Source organism: Diabrotica virgifera, chromosome 7 (assembly GCF_917563875.1).
Source record: "Diabrotica virgifera virgifera chromosome 7, PGI_DIABVI_V3a".
Taxonomy (NCBI): domain Eukaryota; kingdom Metazoa; phylum Arthropoda; class Insecta; order Coleoptera; family Chrysomelidae; genus Diabrotica; species Diabrotica virgifera.
Genome location: NC_065449.1, coordinates 109,645,305 through 109,672,628, shown reverse-complemented (window position 1 = coordinate 109,672,628; position 27,324 = coordinate 109,645,305). Strand labels below are relative to the sequence as shown.

General features: G+C 31.5%; 1 protein-coding gene across 1 annotated transcript in view; it reads right to left on the bottom strand.

Annotated features, from left to right (window-relative positions):
- Positions 1-450: 450 nt before the first annotated feature.
- LOC126888815 (uncharacterized) overlaps positions 451-27,324 on the bottom strand; it is a 52,374-nt gene continuing 25,500 nt past the window's right edge. Inside the window, exon 3 of the mRNA XM_050657214.1 lies at positions 451-1,538. Coding sequence (XP_050513171.1) covers positions 472-1,538 — 1,067 coding nt within the window. The 3' untranslated portion in view covers positions 451-471. The remainder of the gene's footprint in view (positions 1,539-27,324) is intronic.

Sequence of the window (27,324 nt, the reverse complement as noted above, 5' to 3'; positions counted from 1 at the left end):
ATAATATGTACCGGCTTGCCTCCGTAAAACAGAAACTTATTAAGTGGGGTATAAAGATAGATAACGGCGCACTTCGTGAATGTGGGGAAATGCAGAATGTGGAGTACCTGAGAGTATGCAGACTTTGCCCATTACAGTGCACCTTCGATGATTTATGGCTCACAAATACAAAGGGCGTAGACGTAGCCTGATACTGGACAGAAAAGTTTACAGTATAAAACTTTACAATATTTGCAGTCCTATATTATATTGTGGAGCAAAGATCCATAGTAGCCATTGTGTAGGTGTCTCGCCAGATTTGTACGTTGTTAAAGAGCATAGTTCAGCTGATAATCGACAGTCACATTAAGAATACAGGGGAATCGCTATCGACCTTTTAGAAAAAGGCTGACAACAAAAGAAAAGGTATGTAACAAGAATATGAATATTAGGGTATAATAAGTGTACAAATATGTTATATATTTTATTATATCAGGTACAAAAACAGTATAATTTTAACTTATAATCTGAAACACAAGCACTTTGTTCGCCGTATAAATTTAACCGGCTGATTGAACCTACAATACTGTAGCTTTTAGACTTTGACATATATCTTACGGTAGCTTCAAATAAACCATTTCCTGGAACTGTTGTAAAACTTAACATGTAATCTGATACTTGATAATCTCCTGTAATTTCTTGACTATGCTCCATAACTCTTGCACTTGATATGCGATATAACTTTAAATCTGCACATTTAGAATGTGCAGCTAGTAGATCGTTTATATGGTTAACACAGAAATCAGCTACAGCCTTAATTGTTTTATTATTAACATTAAGTTCTACACTCTTTTGGCATGTACACCAGTGACTGACAATGCCCGTATCTTCGCAAGTTCTATATTCACTAATTCCTCTTAGTAAACTTATCCCTCTGGATGTATTAGTACTATTATTACTATGATTATCGATATTTTCTATATTTAATAAATCAACAAAAGTCTCGTATAAATCGAAGGGTGTTGTTAGAAGTAACGAATTTTTTTGTAAATTATTATAATGTTGCTGATATTTCTGTCTGTACCATTCTGGAAGATATACATGTAAAAACGGCAACCTTTCTTCCATCATTCCTTGAAAAGTGCTTCTTATTCCTCCCCATCTGATCCCATGGTCGCTCATAACGAATAGGGCTGTATTATTGAGATGATCCTTTTCTTGTAAATATTTAAACAAAGAGTAGTAATCATCATCGCCTACTCTAGGTAAATTTAGATTATCATGAGATATGGTATTTTCCCAGAAAAAACCGAAATACTTTAATGACCTATCTTTCATTGTTTGAATGAAATTGGTCATATATTTTATATGGTCTTTATACACCCATCTTGCTCCTAGACAAAGTTTAACGTTTCCATAATTAACATTTCCTATCTCGCTCGTAGCCTCTCTATCAAAATAGCTGTAACCATAATCTGTCGGTTGTTTTTTAAAACCTTTTTTTTGATAGTTAAAAATTCCCATCCATGATGAGTCCTCGTCAAAAACCGTTACATAACCTAAAAAAAGTTATATACAATTTTATATAATTGTTATAATATACCAGTTAGAGTAAATTGGTAAGAAAAGAAATGATTTATAAAAAAATACAGGATCCTTTGTAAAAGGTATATTTAAAAGACCCCAATAAGGGTTACATCACAAAACAAAACGTTTTCGGATTAACAAGTAATCCATCATCAGTGTTAAGCCAATAGCATGCATGCGTGAGCCACCAAAAAGTTATGGGTTAAAGCCCTTTAAAAGTTATAAGATCTTATAATACTATAACATATTATGTTTAAGATAGTTGGATGTTGCAAATATTCCTGTATATTACCCATAGTGGAGTCAATGAAGGTTTTCACCTCCGATTTCGTTGAACCTCCATCGATTTTCATTAAAATTGGTACGTATGTAGAGGATACCTCAAGAGAGAAAGGTGACATGGTGCCAACTTGCGCTTTTACCCCGGGGGTGGATGCCACCCCTTCTCGGGGGTGAAAATTATTTTATTAAAAATAATACCACTAATCGATAGAGGGATAAATTATAAGTAAAATTTGTTATATAAAGTTATTTCAATAAATCAATAGTTTTTGAGTTATTAAAGATCAAAAGTTTTGATTTTTCCTGAAAAAATTCCATGTTTTAAAGCAGTTTTTCATAAATAACTCAAAACCAATAAGTTTCTTCAAAAAAGTTGTTACCAAAATCGAAGATAATATAAAAATAAATAAGCTCCTTATTCGAAAAATCCTTTATTACATATAAAAAGTGAGTTATATGCAATTGAATGTATATTTTTTTTCCGCGAGTACTCAAATCTTATTATTCAAGCTTAAATAACAGGAAAACGATGCACTTTGTTAAATAGAGATACTAAACATTTTAATAAAGTACTTAAAGGTAACTACCAAAAAGCTATATAAGAAGTCGATAGCATCAAAATTAAGCAAGTTATGATGGAAATAAGAGGACCCTTTCAGATATCTTTAAAATTTATAGTAACCCATTTACAACTTTATTTATTTTATAATGAGTAATAACTTCAACAAGTTTGACCGGTTTAGAATGCATATTTTTGAAAAAAAAATACGATTAAAAAAATTAGAATTTTTCAAATTTTCGTGAAGTTCATCTTCTTTTGATAATAACTCCAAAAATACTCGATATACTTAAAAAATGGTAGAGAACAAAATTTTAGTTTTAACTTTATTTAAGCTTTTTCTTTTTTTAATAATTTTTTATGACAAAAAATAACCGAGATAGAAACATTTAAAACGTAAATTTTACTGCGAGAACCATGTAACCGGGGCACTTTCACCTTGTATTAAAAAAAAATAAAGGATTTACAAAATTATGTTTAATACAGCGTCATAGACCTTTCACTTAGCTTTGTAATGGTTTTTGGATAATTCTCATATTTCAAAAATTAACAAAGTTATTTAAAAAAAAACCAATAACATTTTCTTTGAAAAAATGTTATAGCGGAGATTTTGTATGTATACAGGTTGTGGGAAGTCCAATTAGTCGTTTGTTGTAGGAGATATAAAAAAAGTTTATTTAGGTGAGATTGGGGCATATATAATATCAGAATTTAAATACATTTCCAAATATACAGGGCCACCCATATTGACAGGGTGAAACAAAATTATCTTTTGTTTAATGGAACAGCCTGTATATTTTTACATTTTTGGATTCTCCTTTATGTTTTATTTCTTAAAATATCAGGTTTTGTGATGTTATATGAAGTAGTTTAAAAGATAATTACGTTTTTTTTTCAAATTTCATAGCAATATTCACCCCCTGTATAATTGTAGTGATTTGATATCAGAAAATCAATTTATGTTCAAGTGATTTTTAATATAGTATATTATTGTTAAAAATTATTAATCTAGCAAAACGTTTAATTTTAGGTAATACAGGGTTGGTCGAAACTGAATGAGTGTTTTCTCAAAGTTTGAGAGTATGAGTTTTCTGAAACGGAGCAGCCTGTAATGCCTGTAATGTGCATTGTAATGAAATGCTATTGTATGGCACTTTATTATTTCCCACCCTGCCAATGAGAACTGAATTTATTTTTGAAATTCCTAACTTTATATCTTTAATTATTTTAAATATTGTAAACGATTAAAAACAATCAAATTAAATTGAAATGAATAACCAGTGTATATCTTCCACATTTACTTCATATTTAACGTAGCCTGTACCATAACATTGCACAGATTATTATCCCTGTATAGCAACGATATACCATGAATGTGAACTCATACTTGAGAAATGTCCTATATCCAGTCTCGCAAAAAAAGGGATTCCTCAAACATAATAGATATGCAGACAAAATCAGCCAAAGTGATTTGCGATATCTAATGAAAGGTATGTTCCGTTTGTTTGTAGAATTATATTTGATTGGCTTTAATTACTAAAATAAATAAATTTTCAATTATATTTTATGTATTTGTGGAAAAGGAAACCTAGCATTAGTGGCCACATTTCCATAACGGCCAATTGTTTTTTATTTTTAGTTGTCGTTATTGACAGGTTTTACTGTACCAATAATATTTTATTAAATTATGAAACATTATTTAAATAAAAAATTTATAAACTTGAGAAAAGAAAGTTTGTTTAAAATTTACTCCTCTATCTAATTATGGGGTTATTTTTAATAAAATAGTGTTCACCCATGAGAAGGGGTAACATCCACCCCCAGGATAAAAACGCAAGTTGGTACCACATCACTTTTGTTTCTTGAGGTATGCTCTAACTACTCACCAATTTTCATTAAAATTGATGGAGGTTCAACGAAATCAGGGGTGAAAACCTTCAGCGACTGCCTTTTTGGAAATATAAAAGAATCATTTTTTTCGTGATTGTCAATTTGCTCATTTTCTGATTTTTGGTTCCTATAAGGTTTGAAAAATTAACAAAAATTATAAATCATGCACATAAATGTAAAAAAATATTTATTTTACTTAATTAAACGAGATGCTTGAGCCAGAATGCTGAAATCTGCATTTTATCATTAAAAAAAAGGTCGATTTCACCCCTAAAATGCAGAGAGCGCAACTTGGTGCTATATCACTTTTGTTTTTTGAGGTATCCTCTAACTACTCAACAATTTTCATGAAAATCGATGGAGGTTCAAGGAAATCGTGGGTGAAAACATTCAGTGACTACACTTTCAGAAATATAGAAGAATAAGGTTTTCGTGATTTTCGACTTGTTAATTTTCGGAATTTTTGGTTGCTATAAGGTTTGAAAAATAAAAAAAAATATAATTCATGCACATAATTATAAAAAAATATTTATTTTTCTTAATTAAACGAGATTACTTGCGCCATAATGCGGAAATCTGCATTTTTTACAATTTAAAAATTAGGGGTGTATTGCACCCCTAAAAGGCAAAAGCGCAAGTTGATGCTATATAACTTTTATTTGTTGAGGTATCCTCTAACTACTTACCGATTTTCATGAAAATTGATGAAGGTTCAACGAAATAGGAAGTGAAAACTTACAGTGACTGCACTTTCAGAAATCTAAAAAATAATTTTAAAAATGGGGTGTATTTCACCCCTAAAATGCAAAAAGCGCAAGTTGGCACTATGTCACCTTTGTTCCTTGAGGTATCCTTTAAGCACTCACCAATTTTTATGAAAATCGATGGAGGTTCAACGAAATCTGAGGTAATAACTCATATCCACCTTCATTGACTCCACTACCAGGGCAACACAGGACTCTAACTCACGTGGATGTGATAGAGTCCTGTGTTGCCCTGGGTAATATTGAGGAATATTTGCAACATCCAACTATCTTAAATATATGTAGTATAATATCAGATCTTATAACTTTTAAAAGGTTTTTACCCATAACTTTTTGGTAGCTCACGCATGCATGCTATTGGGTTAACACTGATGATGGATAACTTGTTAATCCGAAAACGTTTTGTTTTGTGATGTAACCCTTATTGGGGTATTTTAAATATACCTTTTACAAAGGATCTTGTATTTTTTGTGATTTATGGTATACAGCCAGCTACAGGAATTTTATTTTCCTCGTGAATTCAAATGATCTATAGTACCAATACGTACAGGACGTCTCAAAAACCCAAACAAAAAAAAGTCACTGACTATATCTTAGCTTCTAACAGATAGAGTAATGGGAATATAGTCTAAAATGTCAATTAAGTCAAATTTATAGATATTAGTTTCATGTTCCAAGTATAACTACTAATGTGCGCAGTTTGGTGAATAAGCAATATGAATGAATATTTCGGGTATAATCCAAGTAACCAATATAGTGAACGGTGTGAGTTTTTATTGAATCTCACACCACCGTGTCAAAAAGGACACGGTGGGGTGTCCTTTTTGCCTAATTGGACATAGGTGAATATTTTAGGACCACACCCGTTTGTGCCAAGCAGAGAATCCTTCGATATTAACACACTAGTGAACTTTTAGAGCGACTGGTTCTGAGAATTATTTGGTCTGGTTTTATAGTTACTAATAAACACAAAAAGAAACTGCAAAGAAAGTGGACATGGATAAGTCCCAACGGCAATACTAAAAACGAAATAGATTACATCCTTACAACACAAAAAGCCATCATCAAAGATGTTACAGTACTGAATCGTTTCTCAACCGGTAGAAACCGGTTGAGAATGCCAAATGCCAAACTCAGCATTAAAGCCAATTCGAAACAAAAAAGAAAATGGAAAATAGATCGAAACTAGATATCGAAACTAGATATAGGAAAACTTAAGAAAGTAAAAGAGGAATATAAACAAAAAATAAGGGAAAGTATACCGGCCACTAGAGATTTGGAAAACAAAAATATCGATGAAATAAATCAGCTATTAACCGATACATTAGCAAAGGCGGGAAAAGAGGTAGCACAAACAAGAATAAAAAAGGAAAAGTATATATCCCAGGAAACAAAAACCTCATGAGCAAAAGAAAAACATTAATAGAACAAGATAAGAGAAACACAGTAGATTACAAGGAGGTAAACAAAGCTATCGGAAGGAACATCAAGGAAAGTCAAAGGAGAGTACAGGGAGAAAAAATAGAAAAAACCATTGAACAAAATAAAAATATGAAGTGCTTAAAACCACAGCTTGGAAGCATACAGGTTAATAGTATAAAGAACAAAGAAGGCATAGAGACCAATAATATAGAAGGAATTATACAAATAACACAAGAAAATTATAAAAACCTCTACAATAAAAAACAGAAACCAACACAAGAAATCCTTAAGCAACTACAAATAAAAATAAAAAATGTCAATTCCGACTTACAACCAGAAATCAGTAAGAATGAGATAAAAAGAGCACTCAAGGAGATGAAGAATAATAAATCGTCAGGAAAAGACGGGATAACTGTAGAAATGCTAGAAAATGGTGGGAAAACAACTAGAGAAGTTTTGTACACACTTATGAATAAAATTGTAATGACAAAACAAATACCCAACACTTGGAACGAAGCAGTAACATTGTTACTATTTAAGAAAGAAGATAAAAAGGATCTAAAGAATTACAGACCCATAACTTTACTAAATGTGATGTATAAACTATTAACCAAGATATTAACAAACATATTAACAACTAAATTAGATGGATACCAGGCAAGAGAACAAGCCGGATTTAGAAAGAGCTTCAGTACAAGTGACCACCTTTTAACGATGAAGATATTAATCGAAAAAGCTAACGAATATCATATCCTGCCATACATGGCATTTATTGATTTCGAAAAAGCATTTTATAGTGTGGAACACTGGGCAGTAAAGAATTACCTACAAAACAGCAGAATAGACTACAGATATACCGACTTAATTACAAATATATATAATAAGGCAACAACAACTATTAAGCTAATGAAACAAACGGAGCCTATTAAAATAAACCGAGAAGTAAGACAAGGAGATACCATCTCGCCCAAGCTATTCAACCAAGCGCTAGAAGATGTGTTCAAACAACTGCACTGGGATGGCTTGGGTATAAACATAAACGGGCAATATCTAAATCACTTCACGATATGCTGATGATATTGTATTAATAGCAGAAAGAAGTGAAGAATTACAAAGAATGATGGAAGAACTAGATATAGAATCGACAAAAATAGGACTGAAGATGAATTACAGTAAAACAAAAACCATGACCAATCAACAAGAAGAACTAGTAATTACAGTGACACAAACAAGAGTAGAACAAGTAAAAGAGTATATATATCTAGGACAAATCACTAGATTAAATAAATAAAATCAGACCGAAGAAATAAAGAGAAGAATAAGGTTGGACTGGGCATCATTCGGAAAACTGTCTTATATTCTAAAGAACAGAAAATACCCGCAATACCTAAAAACAAGAGTCTTGAATCAATATATACTCCCTGTTTTAATATATGGCTCTCAGACATGGACGTTTACAAAAGAGAATATGGAAAAAATAGCAAAGACAGAAAGAGCCATGGAAAGACAAATGCTGAACATTAAACTATCAGACAGGAAAAGAAACGAATGGATCCGTAACAAAACAAAAGTGAAAGATTTCTCTACCCAAGTAGCAAAGCTTAAATGGAAGTTCGCCGGACACACCCTACGGCAGAAGGAAGAAATATGGACTAAGATGATTATACATTGGAGACCGTGGAACCACAAACGAAAAAGGGGAAGGCCACAGATGCGATGGTCAGATGACCTGAAGAAACACACTGGGTCAAAATGGACGCAAATTGCCCAAGATAGAGAAACATGGAAGAAGGAAGAGGACGCCTATATCCAAGGATGGATGTTTAGGGCTGATTAGATAGATAGATAGAATAAACACGATACAAAGGATGGTGCAAACTAGAAATAAAGGTGTTAAGCGAACAAAACATTTATTAACAACAACGAGTTTAACAGATATGTGAGAGAGAGTGAAAGTCTTTAATCTAATTATTGCGGAGAACGCATTTTCATGGCGAAATTCGCTAACACCTCGCCTTTAGAGAGGCTGGCGAGAGACTACTGTTTTTTTTCTTAAACATGTGTAACAGTTTGTTAGTTCGCTAAGGGTAAGAATGTAACCCAACAAGAGTGCATCCACATCCACACATGTTTCCACCTCTGCGACCACCGAAGACGTCAAAGCAGCAACCAAATGTCCGCTATCTTTTGTGCCCTAAAGCCTGGGTTTCCTCGAAAGCGGCACCGAAAAACAGCGATCGTAGCACTGCGATGAATTACGTCAGATTACGGTGAAAAATTCAAGGTTCTTCACTGGGGCAATGGAATGTGCAAGCTCAGCAAGCGGTGGCTTCCAACGCATCCTTGGAAACCAACGCTATTATTTTACATGGTACAGTTTTTTATAATGTCATTCATCGCAGTGTTACGATCGGAGGTTGTCGGCACCGCTTTCGAGGAAACCAGTGCTTAACACAACACTAACACTCAAGTTTTCAGAGAATTAAATCTTTCACACACAATACAGATTGTCCCAACAGATTTACAGGAGAGATTTACAAAAATGCGAACCAATCTAACTGTTGTTTTCACAACAGTGAAACTGATCAGATTTGTAAGTTTTGGTAGTTTGGCTTTAAGATATAAGCCGAGAGTTTTTTTTCTGGTAATTAAATATGTAATTAAAAATAATTATTTTTACTTAGATACAGTCGGAAAAATGAAAGAATACCCATGAACGAATATATAAAACACGCTGTATTTTCCTGTCACCGTATCACAAAGGAAATTTTCCAGTGCAAGTACATGTAACAATAATTATTACATGTACTTTCGCTGGCCAATTTTTTGTGTGACACGGTGACAGGAAAATACAGCGTGTTTTATATGTTCGTTCATGGGTATTCTTTTATTTTTCCGACTGTATATACCGTTAAAGCAGGAAAATGTCGGTCAACTGTAAACAAGACGGGATCAAATTTCGCCGCATTTAAGGCCGTTCTACTAAATAAGTTACTAATTGTAAATAAAAGGGATTAAATTTCGCCGCCTTTAAAGCCATTATGCAATAAGTTGGTCTTAAGATTCATAAAGACAAGACGAAAGTAATGGTGAAAAACAGATTCAACATTATTTGGTTAATCAACCACTTACAGGAATACCAGATAGTAAACAGATTGAACTATATCGAATCTAGTATAACAACTATGCAACGGTTGCAACTGTGCAGCAGAAGTACGGAAACGCATTGGTGAGATTAGTGAAAGCACTTGTATTCTCAATCTTTTTATATGGAGCAGAAATCTGAATTTCCCTTCTTAACCAGCTTGATATTAAAACAGACTGTCAACAACATGTCTGCAGCGAAATCTACAGTTTTTCGTTTACCTGATTCGCAGAAGTTACGACAATTTAGAGAGATTAATAGTTTCTGGAAACGTTATGGGAATAAGACCAAGAGGACGGTCACCAACCAAGATGCTCCTATCAAATTCAGAGTTCAGCGAGCCACTCATTCCGCCAAATCCTTAGAGCAGTTGACAATAGAGACCAATTGAGAAAATTTGTTGTCTCATTTGTCAATGAGGGAAAAAAGGGGTCAAGTAGTAATTAACGACAAAACAATTAAATTATTCTGATCATAAGGCCATTAGACAGGATATCGCTACGGCATAAGCTTGTTAATAGGGCTGGCCTTAACGTCCTTACATCCATTCCGTACAAGGAACGTAACACTTTAGCTTCTTATATCTCAGGTTAAAATACAACTTGCGATCAGTCAGAAATTTACGAAGCCTCAAAAAAGCATTTCTGCCTTGTTCTACTCTGCTCTATATGTCAGTCTCAGGGTCCCAACCCTTATTTAGCAGACAATCGATTGTTTAAACTGCCGATTTCTTCTCCAGCGAAATTTATATTTGCGTCTGGGTAATTATTTCTATCTATGAGCGTTGGTTTTGTCTTATTGAAATTTTTTTTTCCGACTCAGATCTTCACTTCCACGAGTTAGATTATTAAAAAACGTTAAAGAACTTCGATGTTATCTGCCACTATTGCTATGTCATCAGCATACCTGATGTTGTATTATTAACTATTATATACATATTTGTTGTTAGAATAATTTAATAATCTGTTTTTATTAACTTTAGGTGTATATACAAAAAATTAAACAGAAAATATTGTATTTTCGATTGGTTATTAGATTATCCCGGTTATAGAAATATTCTTGCATTACACGAATGCCTTTGTTACGCCCAGCTCTTGCTACGCACCTGATCGAAAATTCAAATCGACGATTCATTCCACAGCTGTTTTAGGCTAAGGTCACACGGGCGATAATTTCAGGCGTAAAAAAACGTAAAAAAACCTGACGAGGCATTGGTTGATTAACTCCTATTTCATCTAAAATTGGTGGAGGAGTTAGTCAAACAATGGGTTTACTGCCCTTACGGCGCCGTAAATTATCGCCCGTGTGACCTTTCGCTTAAATGCCACCAGGAGAGTTCCACCCGGATTGTGAGCGCATACAGAAAATTTCTAGAGACCTAATATAAACATAGAAAGTTTATAAAAGCAGTTGTTTTGGAACTTTATAGTTGTCATTGCGTTAAAGTTGTAAAATTTATAACGTATTGTAATATTTTTGGTGTTTGAATAAAGTTATTTTAAAGCAGAGTAACAATACTATTAATTAATGTATTTTCAACAAAAACTTTTCGTTTATAAATTCGCAAAGTGTGTGTTATTGCGTCGCTGCTCCTGCAATACTTAGAGCAGATTTATCGATGGATTCTTATGTTGTTTTGTCTTCTGAATCCGAATCTGAAAACGGCATTTCGATAGGTCTAACCGTCTTCGAGATAGTCGACCTCAAAAATCTAAAATGTGACGTCACAATCCTTTTATTTTCCGCCGACACACTAAACGTCAGCTGAAATCGTTTATATTAAGTAGGCTAGTTTTTCAACGAAAACTTTTTTAATCTGAATTTGTTAAGCAAAGCATAGATTATTTACATTTGAGTTTGACATTCGTGAATTTAATTATTATATAAAATAAATAAGATGTTCAAAAATACAATTGGAGTATATTTTGAAAGCAATAATGTATTAACTTTAAAAAGGTTTATACGAGTATACGGCCTCCCCTTTAATGGGACTACCTCATGATAAATGGACTGTTCCATTTGTTATGAAATGAAAATTGTTATTATAGTCGGTTCGCTAAACTCAGACACAACTGGCTAGCGATTTTACTAGGTAATTTTTTTTTTGTTTTTTGCCAATTTTGCCGAAATTGGCAAAATTACTAATTATTTAGTATTTATTAACTATTTAGTAATTAGTTTTTGTCAAATTGGCAAAATTACTGACTAAAATCACTAGCCAGTTGTGAAGAAAAGTTATTCTTCATAAAAAGCTCTTCATGGTCTAAGATTTATGATGCAACCATCATATTATATCAAATTTTATTAATTTTATACGAGGTATATAAAAAATATGAATTTCGATCAAGAGTAAAGTACCTTTTTAATTCACAACATTTACATTAGGATGATATAATTGCACATTAAAACATAATTTTTAATTCTGAACAACTTTTCATAATAGCAAATTTTCCATATTATGAATTAATAGTATATTATTCAACGAGCATGTAATGATGGTTATTACTCACGATTGTCGTAGTGTCGTAATTCATCAGAGTGACTAATAGCCCTTACATGCGAGTAGAATACTATACTTTTTCTACAACCTTTATTATTTTAATTAGTAAAAAAAATATTATCAACAAGGTACTCGAGATTTAAATTATAATAATTACAAAAATATCTAAATGCTATTTATCCCTAGTACGTGGCTGAATAATTGGTTGCCTACTATTACCAAATTCTTATTTAATGTAAAAATACAACTAGAAATAGTCAATATAAGTTTATTCTATTCCTTTCCAAAAAATTATAAGCTTAAATTTGTACCTACTGTAAGTGAATGTAATAAATAGGAAGTGGCTGTTGTCGGTAGACGTATTTCGTATCTAGTTATAATGTATATTTACATACAACTATATATAAGATAATACTATGATCTGAATTATGTGCAAACAATCTACCTACTTGTTTTGGTAATGACATAAATATTTACACAATATAATACTATAACTATACATCATATGTTATAACATATTTAACACAATATAACTTGAAAAATAAACACAATATTAGTTATAAATTCCAATTAACATTAACAAAATGCGCTAATGTCACTGTCACCAAAATAAAAATGATAAACGTCAAAATTTTTAATCAACAAGATATAAACGTAAAAAATATAGTGACATTGTTACAGTTAAAATTCCTTTAAAATTTTTTCGAAGTTAATTATTGATATAAATTACAATAACTATTGTATTAAATAAACAAGATTAAGTAATTTTATTTGCAGTTTAAATACGATTAATATTAAAACTGGCATGCGCCACTTGAATCTAACTTCAGCCCGTGAGGAACTTCAGCCCGTGAGTAATGAATTATTACTCACGGGTACAGTAATGGGTACTATTATCTATGAAAAAATATCGAATAATAAGCATGTTATTAAACGGCCGTAGAAAAAATACGTAAATAAACAAAGTTTTCGTTATGATAATGCTCGCATTTTCAGCTTGTTTGTATTGAAAACAATTATTTTGAAGAGTTTCACGAGATTCACTAGACATAATATGACATACATAAAAGCCAAAGGTGAGAACAAGTCCCATTAGCCTAGAAATTAGGTACCTGTGTGTCTACTATCGTGGCGCTTACTGTATATGACAGTAAACGAGATTTAAGGAGGCAGTCAAGAATATAAATTTGTGCTGTTAAATAAATAAATGTTATAAACTAATAATTGTGTTTTAGTGTTAATGCCTTTAGTTCTTTAAAATAAATTAAAATGAACATTGCCCTATTCCAATAAGTAGGCTATTGATTATACACTTTAGAAAGGAACTACAACTAGTGGAGTCAATGAAGGTTTTCACCTCCGATTTCGTTGAACCTCCATCGATTTTCATGAAAATTGGTACGTATGTAGAGGATACCTCAAGAAAGAAAGGTGACATGGTGCCAACTTGCGCTTTTACCCTGGGGGTGGATGCCACCCCTTCTCGGAGGTGAAAATTATTTTATTAAGAATAATACCACTAATCGATAGAGGGATAAATTATAAGTAAAATTTGTTATATAAAGTTATTTCAATAAATCAATAGTTTTTGAGTTATTAAAGATCAAAAGTTTTGATTTTTCCTGAAAAAATTCCATGTTTTAAAGCAGTTTTTCATAAATAACTCAAAACCAATAAGTTTCTTCAAAAAAGTTGTTGTTACCAAAATTGAAGATAATACAAAAATAAAAAGCTCCTTATTCGAAAAATCCTTTATTACATATACAAAGTGAGTTATATGCAATTGAATGTATATTTTTTTTCCGCGAGTACTCAAATCTTATTATTCAAGCTTAAATAACAGGAAAACGATGCACTTTGTTAAATAGAGATACTAAACATTTTAATAAAATAATTAAAGGTAACTATCAAAAAGCTATATAAGAAGTCGATAGCATCAAAATTAAGCAAGTTATGATGGAAATAAGAGGACCCTTTCAGATTTTTTAGGGAAGAATGAAAAATGAAACCTACGTCATTTCCACAAAAATTAAAATTTATAGTAACCCATTTAAAACTTTATTTATTTTATAATGAGTAATAACTTCTACAATTTTGACCGGTTTAGAATGCATATTTTTGAAAAAAAAATACGAATAAAAAAAATTAGACTTTTTCAAATTTTCGTGAAGTTCATTTTCTTTTGATAATAACTCCAAAAATGCTCGATATACTTAAAAAATGGTAAAGAACAAAATTTTAGTTTTAACTTTATTTAAGCTTTTTCTTTTTTAATATTTTTTTATGACAAAAAATAACCGAGATAGAAACATTTAAAACGTAAATTTTACTCCGAGAACCATGTAACCGGGGCCCTTTCACCTTGTATTTAAAAAAAAAATAAAGGATTTACAAAATTAAGTTTAATACAGTGTCATAGACCTTTTACTTAGCTTTGTAATGGTTTTTGGATAATTCTCATATTTCAAAAAGTAACAAAGTTATTTAAAAAAAAACCAATAACATTTTCTTTGAAAAAATTTTATAGCGGAGATTTTGTATGTATACAGGTTGTGGGAAGTCCAATTAGTCGTTTGTTGTAGGAGATATAAAAAAAGTTTATTTAGGTGAGATTGGGGCATATATAATATCAGAATTTAAATACATTTCCAAATATACAGGGCCACCCATATTGACAGGGTGAAACAAAATTATCTTTTGTTTAATGGAACAGCCTGTATATTTTACATTTTTGGATTCTCCTCTATGTTTTATTTCTTAAAATATCAGGTTTTGTGATGTTATACGAAGTAGTTTAAAAGATAGTTACGTTGTTTTTTCAAATTTCATAGCAATATTCACCCCCTGTATAATTGTAGTGATTTGATATCAGAAAATCAATTTATGTTTAAGTGATTTTTAATATAGTCTATTATTGTTCAAAATTATTAATCTAGCAAAACATTTAATTTTAGGTAATACAGGGTTGGTCGAAACTGAACGAGTGTTTTCTCAAAGTTTGAGAGTATGAGTTTTCTGAAACGGAGCAGCCTGTAATGCCTGTAATGTGCATTGTAATGAAATGCTATTGTATGGCACTTTATTATTTCCCACCCTGCCAATGAGAACTGAATTTATTTTTGAAATTCCTAACTTTATATCTTTAATTATTTTAAATATTGTAAACGATTAAATAACAATCAAATTAAATTGAAATGAATAACCAGTGTATATCTTCCACATTTACTTCATATTTAACGTAGCCTGTACCATAACATTGCACAGATTATTATCCCTGTATAGCAACGATATACCATGAATGTGAACTCATACTTGAGAAATGTCCTATATCCAGTCTCGCAAAAAAAGGGATTCCTCAAACATAATATATATGCAGACAAAATCAGCCAAAGTGATTTGCGATATCTAATGAAAGGTATGTTCCGTTTGTTTGTAGAATTATATTTGATTGGCTTTAATTACTAAAACAAATAAATTTTCAATAATATTTTATATATTTGTGGAAAAGGAAACCTAGCATTAGTGGCCACATTTCCATAACGGCCAATTGTTTTTATTTTCAGTTGCCGTTATTGACAGGTTTTACTGTACCAATAATATTTTATTAAATTATGAAACATTATTTAAATAAAAAATTTATAAACTTGATAAAAGAAAGTTTGTTTAGAATTTACTCCTTTATCTAATTATGGGGTTATTTTTAATAAAATAGTGTTCACCCATGAGAAGGGGTAACATCCACCCCCAGGATAAAAACGCAAGTTGGTACCACATCACTTTTGTTTCTTGAGGTATGCTCTAACTACTTACCAATTTTCATTAAAATTGATGGAGGTTCAACGAAATCAGGGGTGAAAACCTTCAGCGACTGCCTTTTTGGAAATATAAAAGAATAATTTTTTTCGTGATTGTCAATTTGCTAATTTTCTGATTTTTGGTTCCTACTAGGTTTGAAAAATTAATAAAAATTATAAATCATGCACATAAATGTAAAAAAATATTTATTTTACTTAATTAAACGAGATTGCTTGAGCCAGAATGCTGAAATCTGCATTTTATCATTAAAAAAAAAAGGTGGATTTCACCCCTAAAATGCAGAAAGCGCAACTTGGTGCCATATCGCTTTTGTTTTCTGAGGTATCCTCTAACTACTCAACAATTTTCATAAAAATCGATGAAGGTTCAAGGAAATCGTGGGTGAAAACATTCAGTGACTACACTTTCAGAAATATAGAAGAATAAGGTTTTCGTGAATTTCGACTTGTTAATTTTCGGATTTTTTGGTTGCTATAAGGTTTGAAAAATAAAAAAAAATACAGTTCATGCACATAATTATAAAAAAAATATTTATTTTTCTTAATTCAACGAGATTACTTGCGCCATAATGCGGAAATCTGCATTTTTTACAATTTAAAAATTAGGGGTGTTTTGCACCCCTAAAAGGCAAAAGCGCAAGTTGGTGCTATATAACTTTTATTTGTTGAGGTATCCTCTAACTACTTACCGATTTTCATGAAAATCGATGAAGGTTCAACGAATAGGAAGTGAAAACTTACAGTGACTGCACTTTCAGAAATCTAAAAAATAATTTTAAAAAATGGGGTGTATTTCACCCCTAAAATGCAAAAAGCGCAAGTTGGCACTATGTCACCTTTATTCCTTGAGGTATTTTTTAACCACTCACCAATTTTTATGAAAATCGATGGAGGTTCAACGAAATCTGAGGTAATAACTCATATCCACCTTCATTGACTCCACTAAACGTTATCGGAGTTTAATTGTTTCAAATGGTCAATGGACCTCTAAATATGAAAAAACCGCGCAGTGCTACCATTTAAAAGGGTGCGTTTTTGAGAAAGGGGCGAATTAGTCCCTAGGCACAGGGTGCACTAGGATGAGTTCTATGCACTTTTGGTACAAACACGTCTACAGAAAAAATATTGTTCTGGTTAAATTTACTATCGAAATATCACCATCTAAAGGGAAAATAGCTATTTTCCTAACTAGTGCGGAAAGACACTTTCCGCATGAGTTAGGAACAATATTTTTTCTAGGGCCGTACCTTTTGAAAAAAGCCACAAAAAATTGAGTTATATCAATTTTTATTTAGAAGTGAAAATACATACACAAATTAAGTCTTTGACAAGGTTTTCAAAACCAAACTTTCAATATAATGGGTTACCACGACGACGATATTGGTTTCCATGACGACGATTCAAAACCATTGTAATTGTCGACTGATCTGGCTTTTAAATATTATGTCAAAATAATTTTATTTCATCGAATTATCAGTAGTAATTGCATAAGAGCTCTAAAATGCTATATTAATTTTAGAGATCGAGTGCAATTTGTTGCGATTATTTCATGAATAAAACTGTTCAAAACCAAAATGTTATTGTAATTTATTTATGTAAGTACAAATTAGTACAATTTATCACACAGTTGTTATAAATATTTGACGCTTGAAAGTCATCACTTTTATAATTTTTAAAACATTACTTGTCATTAATGTCACTGAATGTATTTTTTCATAGCAACGAAGGGCATCTGACGTAATATACTTGACGATGAGCAATTATCAAATATTATCAATTTAGTTTAGATTTCTGTAGCTTTATATTGGTCAGAATCTCCTATGAATGAAATAATCAGTAGTAATTGCACAAGAGCTCTAAAATTATTTACTTTTTCCCGAGTGACACTTTGACAGTTTTAAATTATGTCAAAGTGTCACGAGGGCAAAAATTCTATATTAATTTTAGAGATCGAGTGCAATGTGTTGCGATTATTTCATGAATAAAACTGTTCAAAACCAAAATTTTATTGTAATTTATTTATGTAAGTACATATTCATATAATTAAACACACAGTGGTTATAAATATTTGACGGATGAAAGTCATCACTTTTCTAATTTTTACAACATTAATTGTCATTAATGTCACTGAATGTATTTTTTCATAGCAACGAAGGGCATCTGACGTAATATACTTGACGACGGGAAATTATCAAAAATTATCAGTTTAATTTTTATTTCTGTAGCTTTCTATTGGTCAGAATCTCCTACGAATAAAATAATCGCGCTAATTTCATTAAAACATGAACACAATAAAATAAATTTGAAATAAATTGGTAAATAATATTTAAATATTAGTTTATTGCATGTATTATAATATACAGGGTGTAACAAAAATACAGGTCATAAATTTAATCACATATTCTGGGACCAAAAATAGTTCGATTGAACCTAACTTACCTTAGTACAAATATGCACATAAAAAAAGTTATAGCCCTTTGAAGTTACAAAATGAAAATCGATTTTTTCCAATATATCGAAAACTATTAGAGATCTTCTATTGAAAATAGACATGTGGCATTCTTATGGTAGTAGTATCTTAAAAAAAAAATTATAATGAAATTTGGACAGCCCATAAAAATTTTATGGGGGTTTTGTTCCTTTAAACCCCCCCAAACTTTTGTGTACGTTCCAATTTAACTATTATTGTAGTACCATTAGTTAAACACAATATTTTGAAAACTTTTTTGCCTCTTAGTACTTTTTCGAAAAGTCAGTTTTTATCGAGATATTTTGAATATTTGTCAAATCCACCACATATTTGTATATGGCTAAGTACGATTATGGAGACTTCGTAATAATATGAAAATTTATTTATGAGTTACATTTTTTTTAGGTCTATTTTGAACCATATTAAAAAAGAAGTAATATCTCGATAAAAAATGCCTTCTCGAAAAAATACAAAGATGCAAAAAAATTTTAAAATCACTGTGTTTAACTAATGGTACCGCAGTAAAAGTTTAATTGGAACATACACAAACATTTGGGGGGTTTTAAGGAACAAAACCCCCATAAAATTTTTATGTAAACATATTAAAAAAGAAGCCGCAACTCGATAAAAACTGCCTTATCGAAAAAATACTAAGAGGCAAAAAAGTTTTAGAAATATTAAATTTAACTAATGGTACCACAATAATAATTTAATGGAACGTACACAAAAGTTTGGGGGGTTTAAGGGAACAAAACCCCCATCAAATTTTTATGGGGTGCACCAATTTCACTATAATTATTTTTTAAAGTGTTCCTGCCATAAGAATGCCACATGTCCATTTTCAATAAAAAATCTCTAATAGTTTTCGATATATTCGAAAAAATCGATTTTCATTTTGTAACTTCAAAGGGCTGTAACTTTTTTTATGTGCATATTTGTACTAAGGTAAATTAGGTTCATTCGAACTATTTTTGGTCTCAGAATATGTGATTTAATTTATGACCTGTATTTTCGTTACACCCTGTATTATAATGCCATATTACAAGGTATTTTACTATCCCGCATGCCGTGCGGGAAAGTGCAACTTTCGGAAACGAAATGCATGCGTGAAAGTGGCTCTTTTAGCACGGTCGTTGAAAAAATATCTTTCTGTATAAAAATTTATTAAAGAAAAGCAAAAAAACATGAAGCAAAGCAATTTTGTTTTTTGCCCCATAACTTTTTTCCACGGGTATAGAGGTATAGGCATTGCTTTACAGAAAAAAACTTCCATCCTCCCTCTTTAAAATAAGGTTTGGTATAAGTCTTTAGGATTCATACATTCCGAAATATGTAAATATTCAGAACAATGTTTGCGAAATAATAGAGAGTTATTGCCAACGTCTTTTAAGTCGACCTGTAATAAAAGATCCTTTATTTTGACATATAAGCATGCGCAGTAATGCGTCTTTTATTTTTGTCTTTTAATAAAATACAGGCCGCCTGTATTTAAGGAAAATTAGAGGACACCTTTATTTTAACAAAAGTTCCTTTATTTTGACATAACGTGTCAAAAATGTGAAGAAAGGTCTAACTTCACTTGTATTTTGAATTTATCTTGTCGCTTCTTTGGATTGATAATTTATGTATTGTGGGATTGATATTTGATTAAACTTTCATCAATATAGTTGTATGTTGGGTTTTATTTATTAAAAACAACTCTAAGTAATATTCTGAGATATAGATTATTGATGTTTTGACCCAAACGAATATAGAAAAAAACATTTTATTGAAGCTTGAGTTATTACAAGAAGTTGTAAAAAGGAATATTACCTAAATAATTTTAAATTGTTACTAATTACAATGATCAGACTTAAAATATCAGTAACTCATTTATTAAACTCAATATATTTTACATTTTTCTATAGAAATAAATATTTATTGAAGATATAAGAGATTGAAGATATAAGATCAATAAATTTTAATGAAAGTTAGGATTTGTTAAAATTCTAGATTCAAAATAGAGTTCTATTCAACAGATATATAACAACAGGTTAACAAAATAAAACAAAGGTTCAAGTATTTATTTTTGAAAATTTAATCTTTTATAGATAAGAATCTATAAAGTTTTTAATCAAAAGTATTAATACACTTTCATTTTCATGCCATCTTCTTCTTTTGGTTCTTATCCGTTTCGAATGTTGGAAATCATATAGCAATCGTAACCTTGCTAGCTGCGATTCGAAACAGTTCCATTGATATTCTCCCTCTACCAGGTCTTCGCTTACCTTTGACTGTACCTTGCAATATGTACTGCAGCAGGGAGTAACGGTGCTGATTTATCATATGTGTCCCAGATACTGCAGTTTTATGCGTTTAATGGTAAACACAATCTCCAATTCCTTCTTCATTCCTCCTTGTTCGTGATCCATTTCATGCCATCAGTATTTGTTTCTTTAAACATTGCCAAAAAAATTAATAAAAACCAGCATAAAGCTTAATTCTTCTATTATCTTTTTGTATATCGGGAAGTTTATCTGACAGATTAGAGGTCTTTTCATTTTCAGATAACTAATTATTAGGAAGTTTATATAACAGTATCCTTAGTATCTGTCTTTTCAGCTCCGGATAACTAGTTAACGGGAAGTTTTTCTCTGTCAGATATCTATTAGTATCTAATCTGTCAGATAAACTTCCTGATAACTAGTTATCCAGAGGTGAAAAGAAAGAAAGAGAGGGCCAAATGGATAAAAGATCAAACGCCAATAGCATGTATGTATATATTTATAAATTTATTATTTAAAACCTGCTAATGATCATAAAATACTTAAAATCAGTCACCAATATAATATTTATATTTATTTATAAATTTATTAACAAACTGCAGTCCAATAAAAATAAAATTAGTTTAAGCGCTAGCTTTAAATGTCGAACAATAATTTTAAACAAACACACACACAATTTAGTCGCATTAGATTAGCTCCTGGTTGAAAATGTACTGCCACAGCTTCTATATCAATATCAACAGCACACTCATTTGCCAGTATTTCAACGTTTTCTCTATTATGTACTACTGCAATATGTAAAACTGAACAAGCTGCATCTCATTACATATGGTAAAATGGGAAATCTCTTCACAATACCAAATGTTCTTTCAATAACAATTCTTGAAGGGATTTGTGATGGATTATAAAAACACAACTTCTGTCTGAAAATTCTGGAATGGTGTCATTCGGTAGTTGTAGTTGAGGAATGGATATCCACTATTCCCTAATAATATATTCTCCAGAAATTCCCCATTACATATACCCATAATGCAAAAGTATTTAAAAACTCCTAAAATAGTATTTCCAATTTATTGCACTTCCATATTATTGAACGATTAGTATTAAAGGATATATTATGTTGTTCTCTAAACATCTTTAAATGACAAAATAATTAAATTTAACGTTTTACTCTTCAATTATCCTATTTTAATTTATATCGACAAATGGAATTTTATAGGTTATTTTTATATTTACAAAAATATTTCATGTCATTTGTCAAAATAAAAGATTCTATAACTGCGTTTGCAATACCACTCTTTTAGACCCGTCCTGTATTTGTCCTTTATTAAAGTATCCTGTAATAAAGGATCCTTTATTTGCCGGTGGCAATAACTCTCTAATAGCTAAAATGACCCAAAAATGCTGCGAGTGGCGATGGCGAACTTTGAAAAATCATATTTCGGAAATTATAAATCCTAAAGACTTCTACCAAAAGTAATTTTAAAGACGAAGTATAGAAGTTTTTTTTCTGTGAAGCAAAGCTTTATCCCGTGGAAAAAGGTTATGAGGCAAAAAACAAAATTGCTTTCTTTCGTGTTTTTTTAATATATTTTTGTAAAAAAATATTTTTGACTTTAAAAAGTACCATTTTGATAGTAAATTTATCCTGGAACCATTTTTCTGTAGACGTGTTTTTACCAAAAGTGCATAAAACTTACCCTAATACACCCTGTACCTATGGACTAATTATTCACCCCTTTATCAAAAACGCATCCCATGGTTTTTTCATATTTAGAGGTCCTTTGATCATATGAAATAATAAAACCCCGTTAAAGCTGTAGTTCCTTTTAGCTCTCTTATTTTAAACAGAATCACTAGCCTAAAGCGGGTTCGACTGTACACACAAAAATAAGTTGTGTCGTTGTTTTTTTTTAAATGATAATATATTATTTTCAATTCTCGACAAAACTACTGATTGTAAACCAGGCAGTATCGTCGCCCCCGTTAGCGAAATCATTCCGATTCGATTTTTTTGCACAAACTTACTCAAAAAAATGTCCTTATAACAAATCCACAGAGTTCAAGGCGGTGTCGTGTCGTTAATGTTTATATTATTGAATAGAGAATTGAATAAATTGAATAACTTTTCCAATGAGCTATCACACGACCCCTATTTTTATTTAAAAAGTCGTCGATTGCGTCATCACTAGTATGATGTATATGCCAAAAAATTATAATTTAAAAATAAAAATCGACCTGATTCGTAATTTATCTCCACAGTCGCCCATTCTCGAAAAAATGACTTTATTCCAACTCAGACGTCCTCACTGTACCTATAACTTCAGAGGCTTATATCTTAAAACTATGATTTTTTGGAGCTACGCGCCCATTGAGTCTTTTGTTCTACACATCAAGGACTACCAGAACTCAAAGTGTCAGGGCATTTGACAGAGAGCCATTTCCCATAAGGTTCCTGCGGGGTCCTTTGTTTGATAAAGATGACTGTTTTTTTAAGAAATGTATACCACCTTCTCAAATGCCTCAAAAAATATGGTCCTGAAAGTAAACGACGAGAAAACTAAGATGATGGCATCAACACCCAACAATAGAGCCAGAAACATCGGTCACCAATTCTCTGTTGATAACTCTACCTTTGAAGTGGTGGACAAATTCACATACTTAGGCTCCCTGATTACCAAGGAGAACGTCATGACGGAAGAAATCAACCGAAGGATAATCCTAGCGAACAAATGCTACTTTGGACTGAGTAGACATATTATGAGAAGCAGAAACATTAGCCAAAAAACAAAAATAACCGTATACAAAACCCTTATACAACCAGTGTTGACATATGGATCGGAGACATGGACCATCTCCAAGTTAGATGAAAACCTTCTGCTTATATTTGAACGAAGGATCCTGAGAGGCATATTCGGTGGCATCTGTGAAAATGGTATTTGGAGGAGGAGGTTCAACTACGAGGTATACCACAGATATAAACATATATTGGGTGGTAAAGACGTAGTATCTATTATAAGAATAGGAAGACTAAGATGGGCAGGACATCTAGCAAGATCACAGCATAACAACCCTCCTGGAAGAATCCTTATGTCACAACCTGTGGGAAGTAGAAATAGGGGTAGGCCAAAACTTAAATGGAAGGATGGTGTAGATGAGGATGGGAGAAAAATAGGCGCAGCAAACTGGCAACGGTTGGCAATGGATAGGACTGACTGGCGTAATAGACTTGGGAAGGTCGAGGCTCTTTCATAAAGCTGTAGCACCATTGATGATGATTAGGGAGCGGATTTATATGCGATAAATTTTGATGAAATATGCGCAAGATATGCACAAAAATTCAAAAAATGCGCATTTCGAGATACCACAAGTTTTCTGTTCTATTCTATTTTAAGGGGTTCTTTTATAGGGGGGCGGCAATCTTATTTATTATCTTTCAAATAAAATAATTTTTTTATAATACAGTCGAACCCGCTTATTAGAATAGCCTTCGTGCCAAGCAAAAATATTCTTATAAGCAGGATATTCTAATAACTGATCATTGGTTGCTAGCTGAAATAAGTGTACCGAATATACGTTATAATAGTACATACTATGTCTATATGTATATGCATATGGTTTTAGGTCTTTTTATGTCAATAAAAATTTATAATCTATTTACAAAAATAATTACGAAACGATTAGACAATAAATTGGAATTGGATTTTAAAAAAGACTTCCGAACAAACGATCAACTATTGGTAATAAATAATCTTATAGGAAAATGCTGTTTCTAAAAACAGCCAAGTGTGTGGCAATGTACCTATAGAAATTTGTAGACAAATGAAATTATTTTATGACCTTGTCGGCATACGATTGAATTTTCTGTGGGAAATGAGCCTTTACTCATAACACAGTAATAAAGTGTTTGTTAGATACTTGACAAACCGTAATAACATACAAGCCAGCAGGCTTTCGAAGCTCTTACCGGCAAGACATTATATTAGGCAAATTTAAAATTTTTAGGAAATTGTACGTAAAAATTTATTTGTTGACCTGAAAAAATTATTCTAAAAAGCTGTATTAGGTTACTAAACCATATTCCAATAAACAGATAAATTTATTAAAGGGTAAATGGAAACGTTTCGGGACCTCGAATTTATATTCCATAAACCGGGATATTCCTATAATCGGTACTCTAATAAGCGGGTTTGACTGTATATGCAATTTATTCAGTTTTTACAAAAACTGCTACCAACAGTTACCTATTTAAAATAAAACAACAATATACACTACAATGTGTTTTTCCAAATTCTTTACGAGGAAACATATTCTTTGATTAGATAAAATATTTTTATAACTTGAAAAACTCCTTTCAACATCAATAGAAGTAATTGGGGCGTATTTAAAATAACTTGTTAATTTCCGTTAGAAAATCGTAAAACTATGGTTAAAGGTGTAAATTCTCTTAACAATAGAGGATTTAAAAGAATCACCAGAATTATAGGTACATACCTACTAAATATAATAAAAGTAAATAAAATTCGGATTTCCAGGTACCATCCTTCATCACTTTAACATCTTACAATCATTTTATAACTGGTTACTATAAGCACTATAAGTACTTTGTGTAAAGATGGGGTATTTTCTAATAAAAAATGAAAGGCAGTGAATGAGCCGTTCTCTTCAGGTAGTTCTTGAATTAATAGATACGACAGCCTCTGCGGGGAAATATTTTGTGTCAAATTAAAAAATTTAAAATTTTTTTTGGACTTTAATGTTTTTTAATAGGCACAAAATATGCATGTTTCTTTAGAAATATGCAAAATTTAGTAAAGTTCTCAAATATGCGAAATATGCATGCAATATGCATCTGGCATAAAATCCGCTCCCTAATGATGATGAACTGTTTTTTTTTAATACTTAAATGATTAACGGCTCAAATTATTTAATTAATAGTTTGAGTTTTTGCTTCTTGCTCTTCTTAGAACTTCTCAATTTACGACTTGTCATTCCACGAGATCTTAAGCATTTTACGATATAGCAACAACTCAAATGCTTCGAACGTTTTGCACATATTATCTTCGTTAAAGATTCACGATTCAACGCCGTAAAAAGTCAGAAAAAACATAGCATTGCCGCATTCTCTCTTTTATACCAAGAGCGATGTTGTGGCTCATGAAGGGGGCCCTCACTCGGTTGAAGGTGGATCTAGCTCTTCCGATGAGCACCCTCTTGGTTAATAGTTAATTCTTTCGTTGTGGTTCCCAAGTAGCTGTAATCCATCACTCTGATTACTGGGGTTTGGTTGTCGTAGATTTGTTATCTTTTCCTTGCTAATTATCATGAGCTTTCTGATGTATATTTATGTACAGTAATCCTCAATTAAAGACAGTCTATTGGTACTAGTCAGTCCGCGGTTATCGTCCAGCTAATACTAGGTTTAAAGAATAATAATAGTTCTCTAGCTTATAGATGCTTATATACCTAGACGTTTCTCTGTAAATATATGAAGGTGGATTAATACACTAAGCATAAAATTAACGCACCACCTTAAAATTGGGACATATTTGATGTCTTGTATTTCCTAAACCTGTTATCCGATTTAAGTGATTTTTTGGTATATTATAGCTTTGTTCTTGGAGAATATCGATGTAATAATATTATTGCTAAACAGGGAAGTGTCATTGTATGCCGGGTGTAACAATGATAGTGTGTTTTTTCCTCAAAGTTTGGAACACCCTGTGGAATATTCTGCCGTATATAAAATATTGAAATTAAAACTCAACTGTAGCCTTAAGCTTTCTTAACATGTTTCTTTTCGACTCTTTTGCGTACGTCGGATAATAAAAAAGTTAGGTACTTTAAAAACTAGCCATGTTATTCATCAATACAGGGTGTTTCTAAATAAGTGCGACAAACTTTAAGGCGTAATTCTGCATGAAAAAATAATGACCATTTGCTTTATAGATATATGTCCGCAAATGCTTCGTTTCCGAGATACGGGATGTTGAATTTTTTCTAACAAACTGACGATTTATTTATTGCTCTAAAACCGGTTGAGATATGCAAACAAAATTTAGTAGATTTTAAGAGGTAGTTATTGCGCATTTTGTGACATACCCTTAAGAATTTTATATTCACCATTGGCGTGCATACGGGTCATATTACCCGGTCATATTACCCGTATGCACGCCAATGGTGAATATAAAATTCTTAATTGTATGCCAAAAATGCACAATAACTACCTCTTAAAACCTACCAAATTTCATTTGCATATCTCAACCGGCTTTAGAGCAATAAATAAATCGTCAATTTGTAAGAAAAATTTCAACATCCCGTATCTCGGAAACGAAGCATTTGCGGACATATGTTTACAAAGCAAACTGGCATTATTTTTTCATGCAGTATTACTCCTTAAAGTTTGTCTCACTCATTTAGAAACACCCTTTATTGATGAAGAAAGTTGCTAGTTGTTAAAGTACCTAACTTTTTTATTATCCAACATAAGCGAATGAATCAAGAGCATAATGTTAAGAAAGCCTAAGGCTACAGTTGAGTTTTAATTTAAATATTTTATATACGGCAGAATATTCCACAGGGTGTTCCAAACTTTGAGGGACAAACACACTATCATTGTTACACCCGGTACACAATGACACTTATCT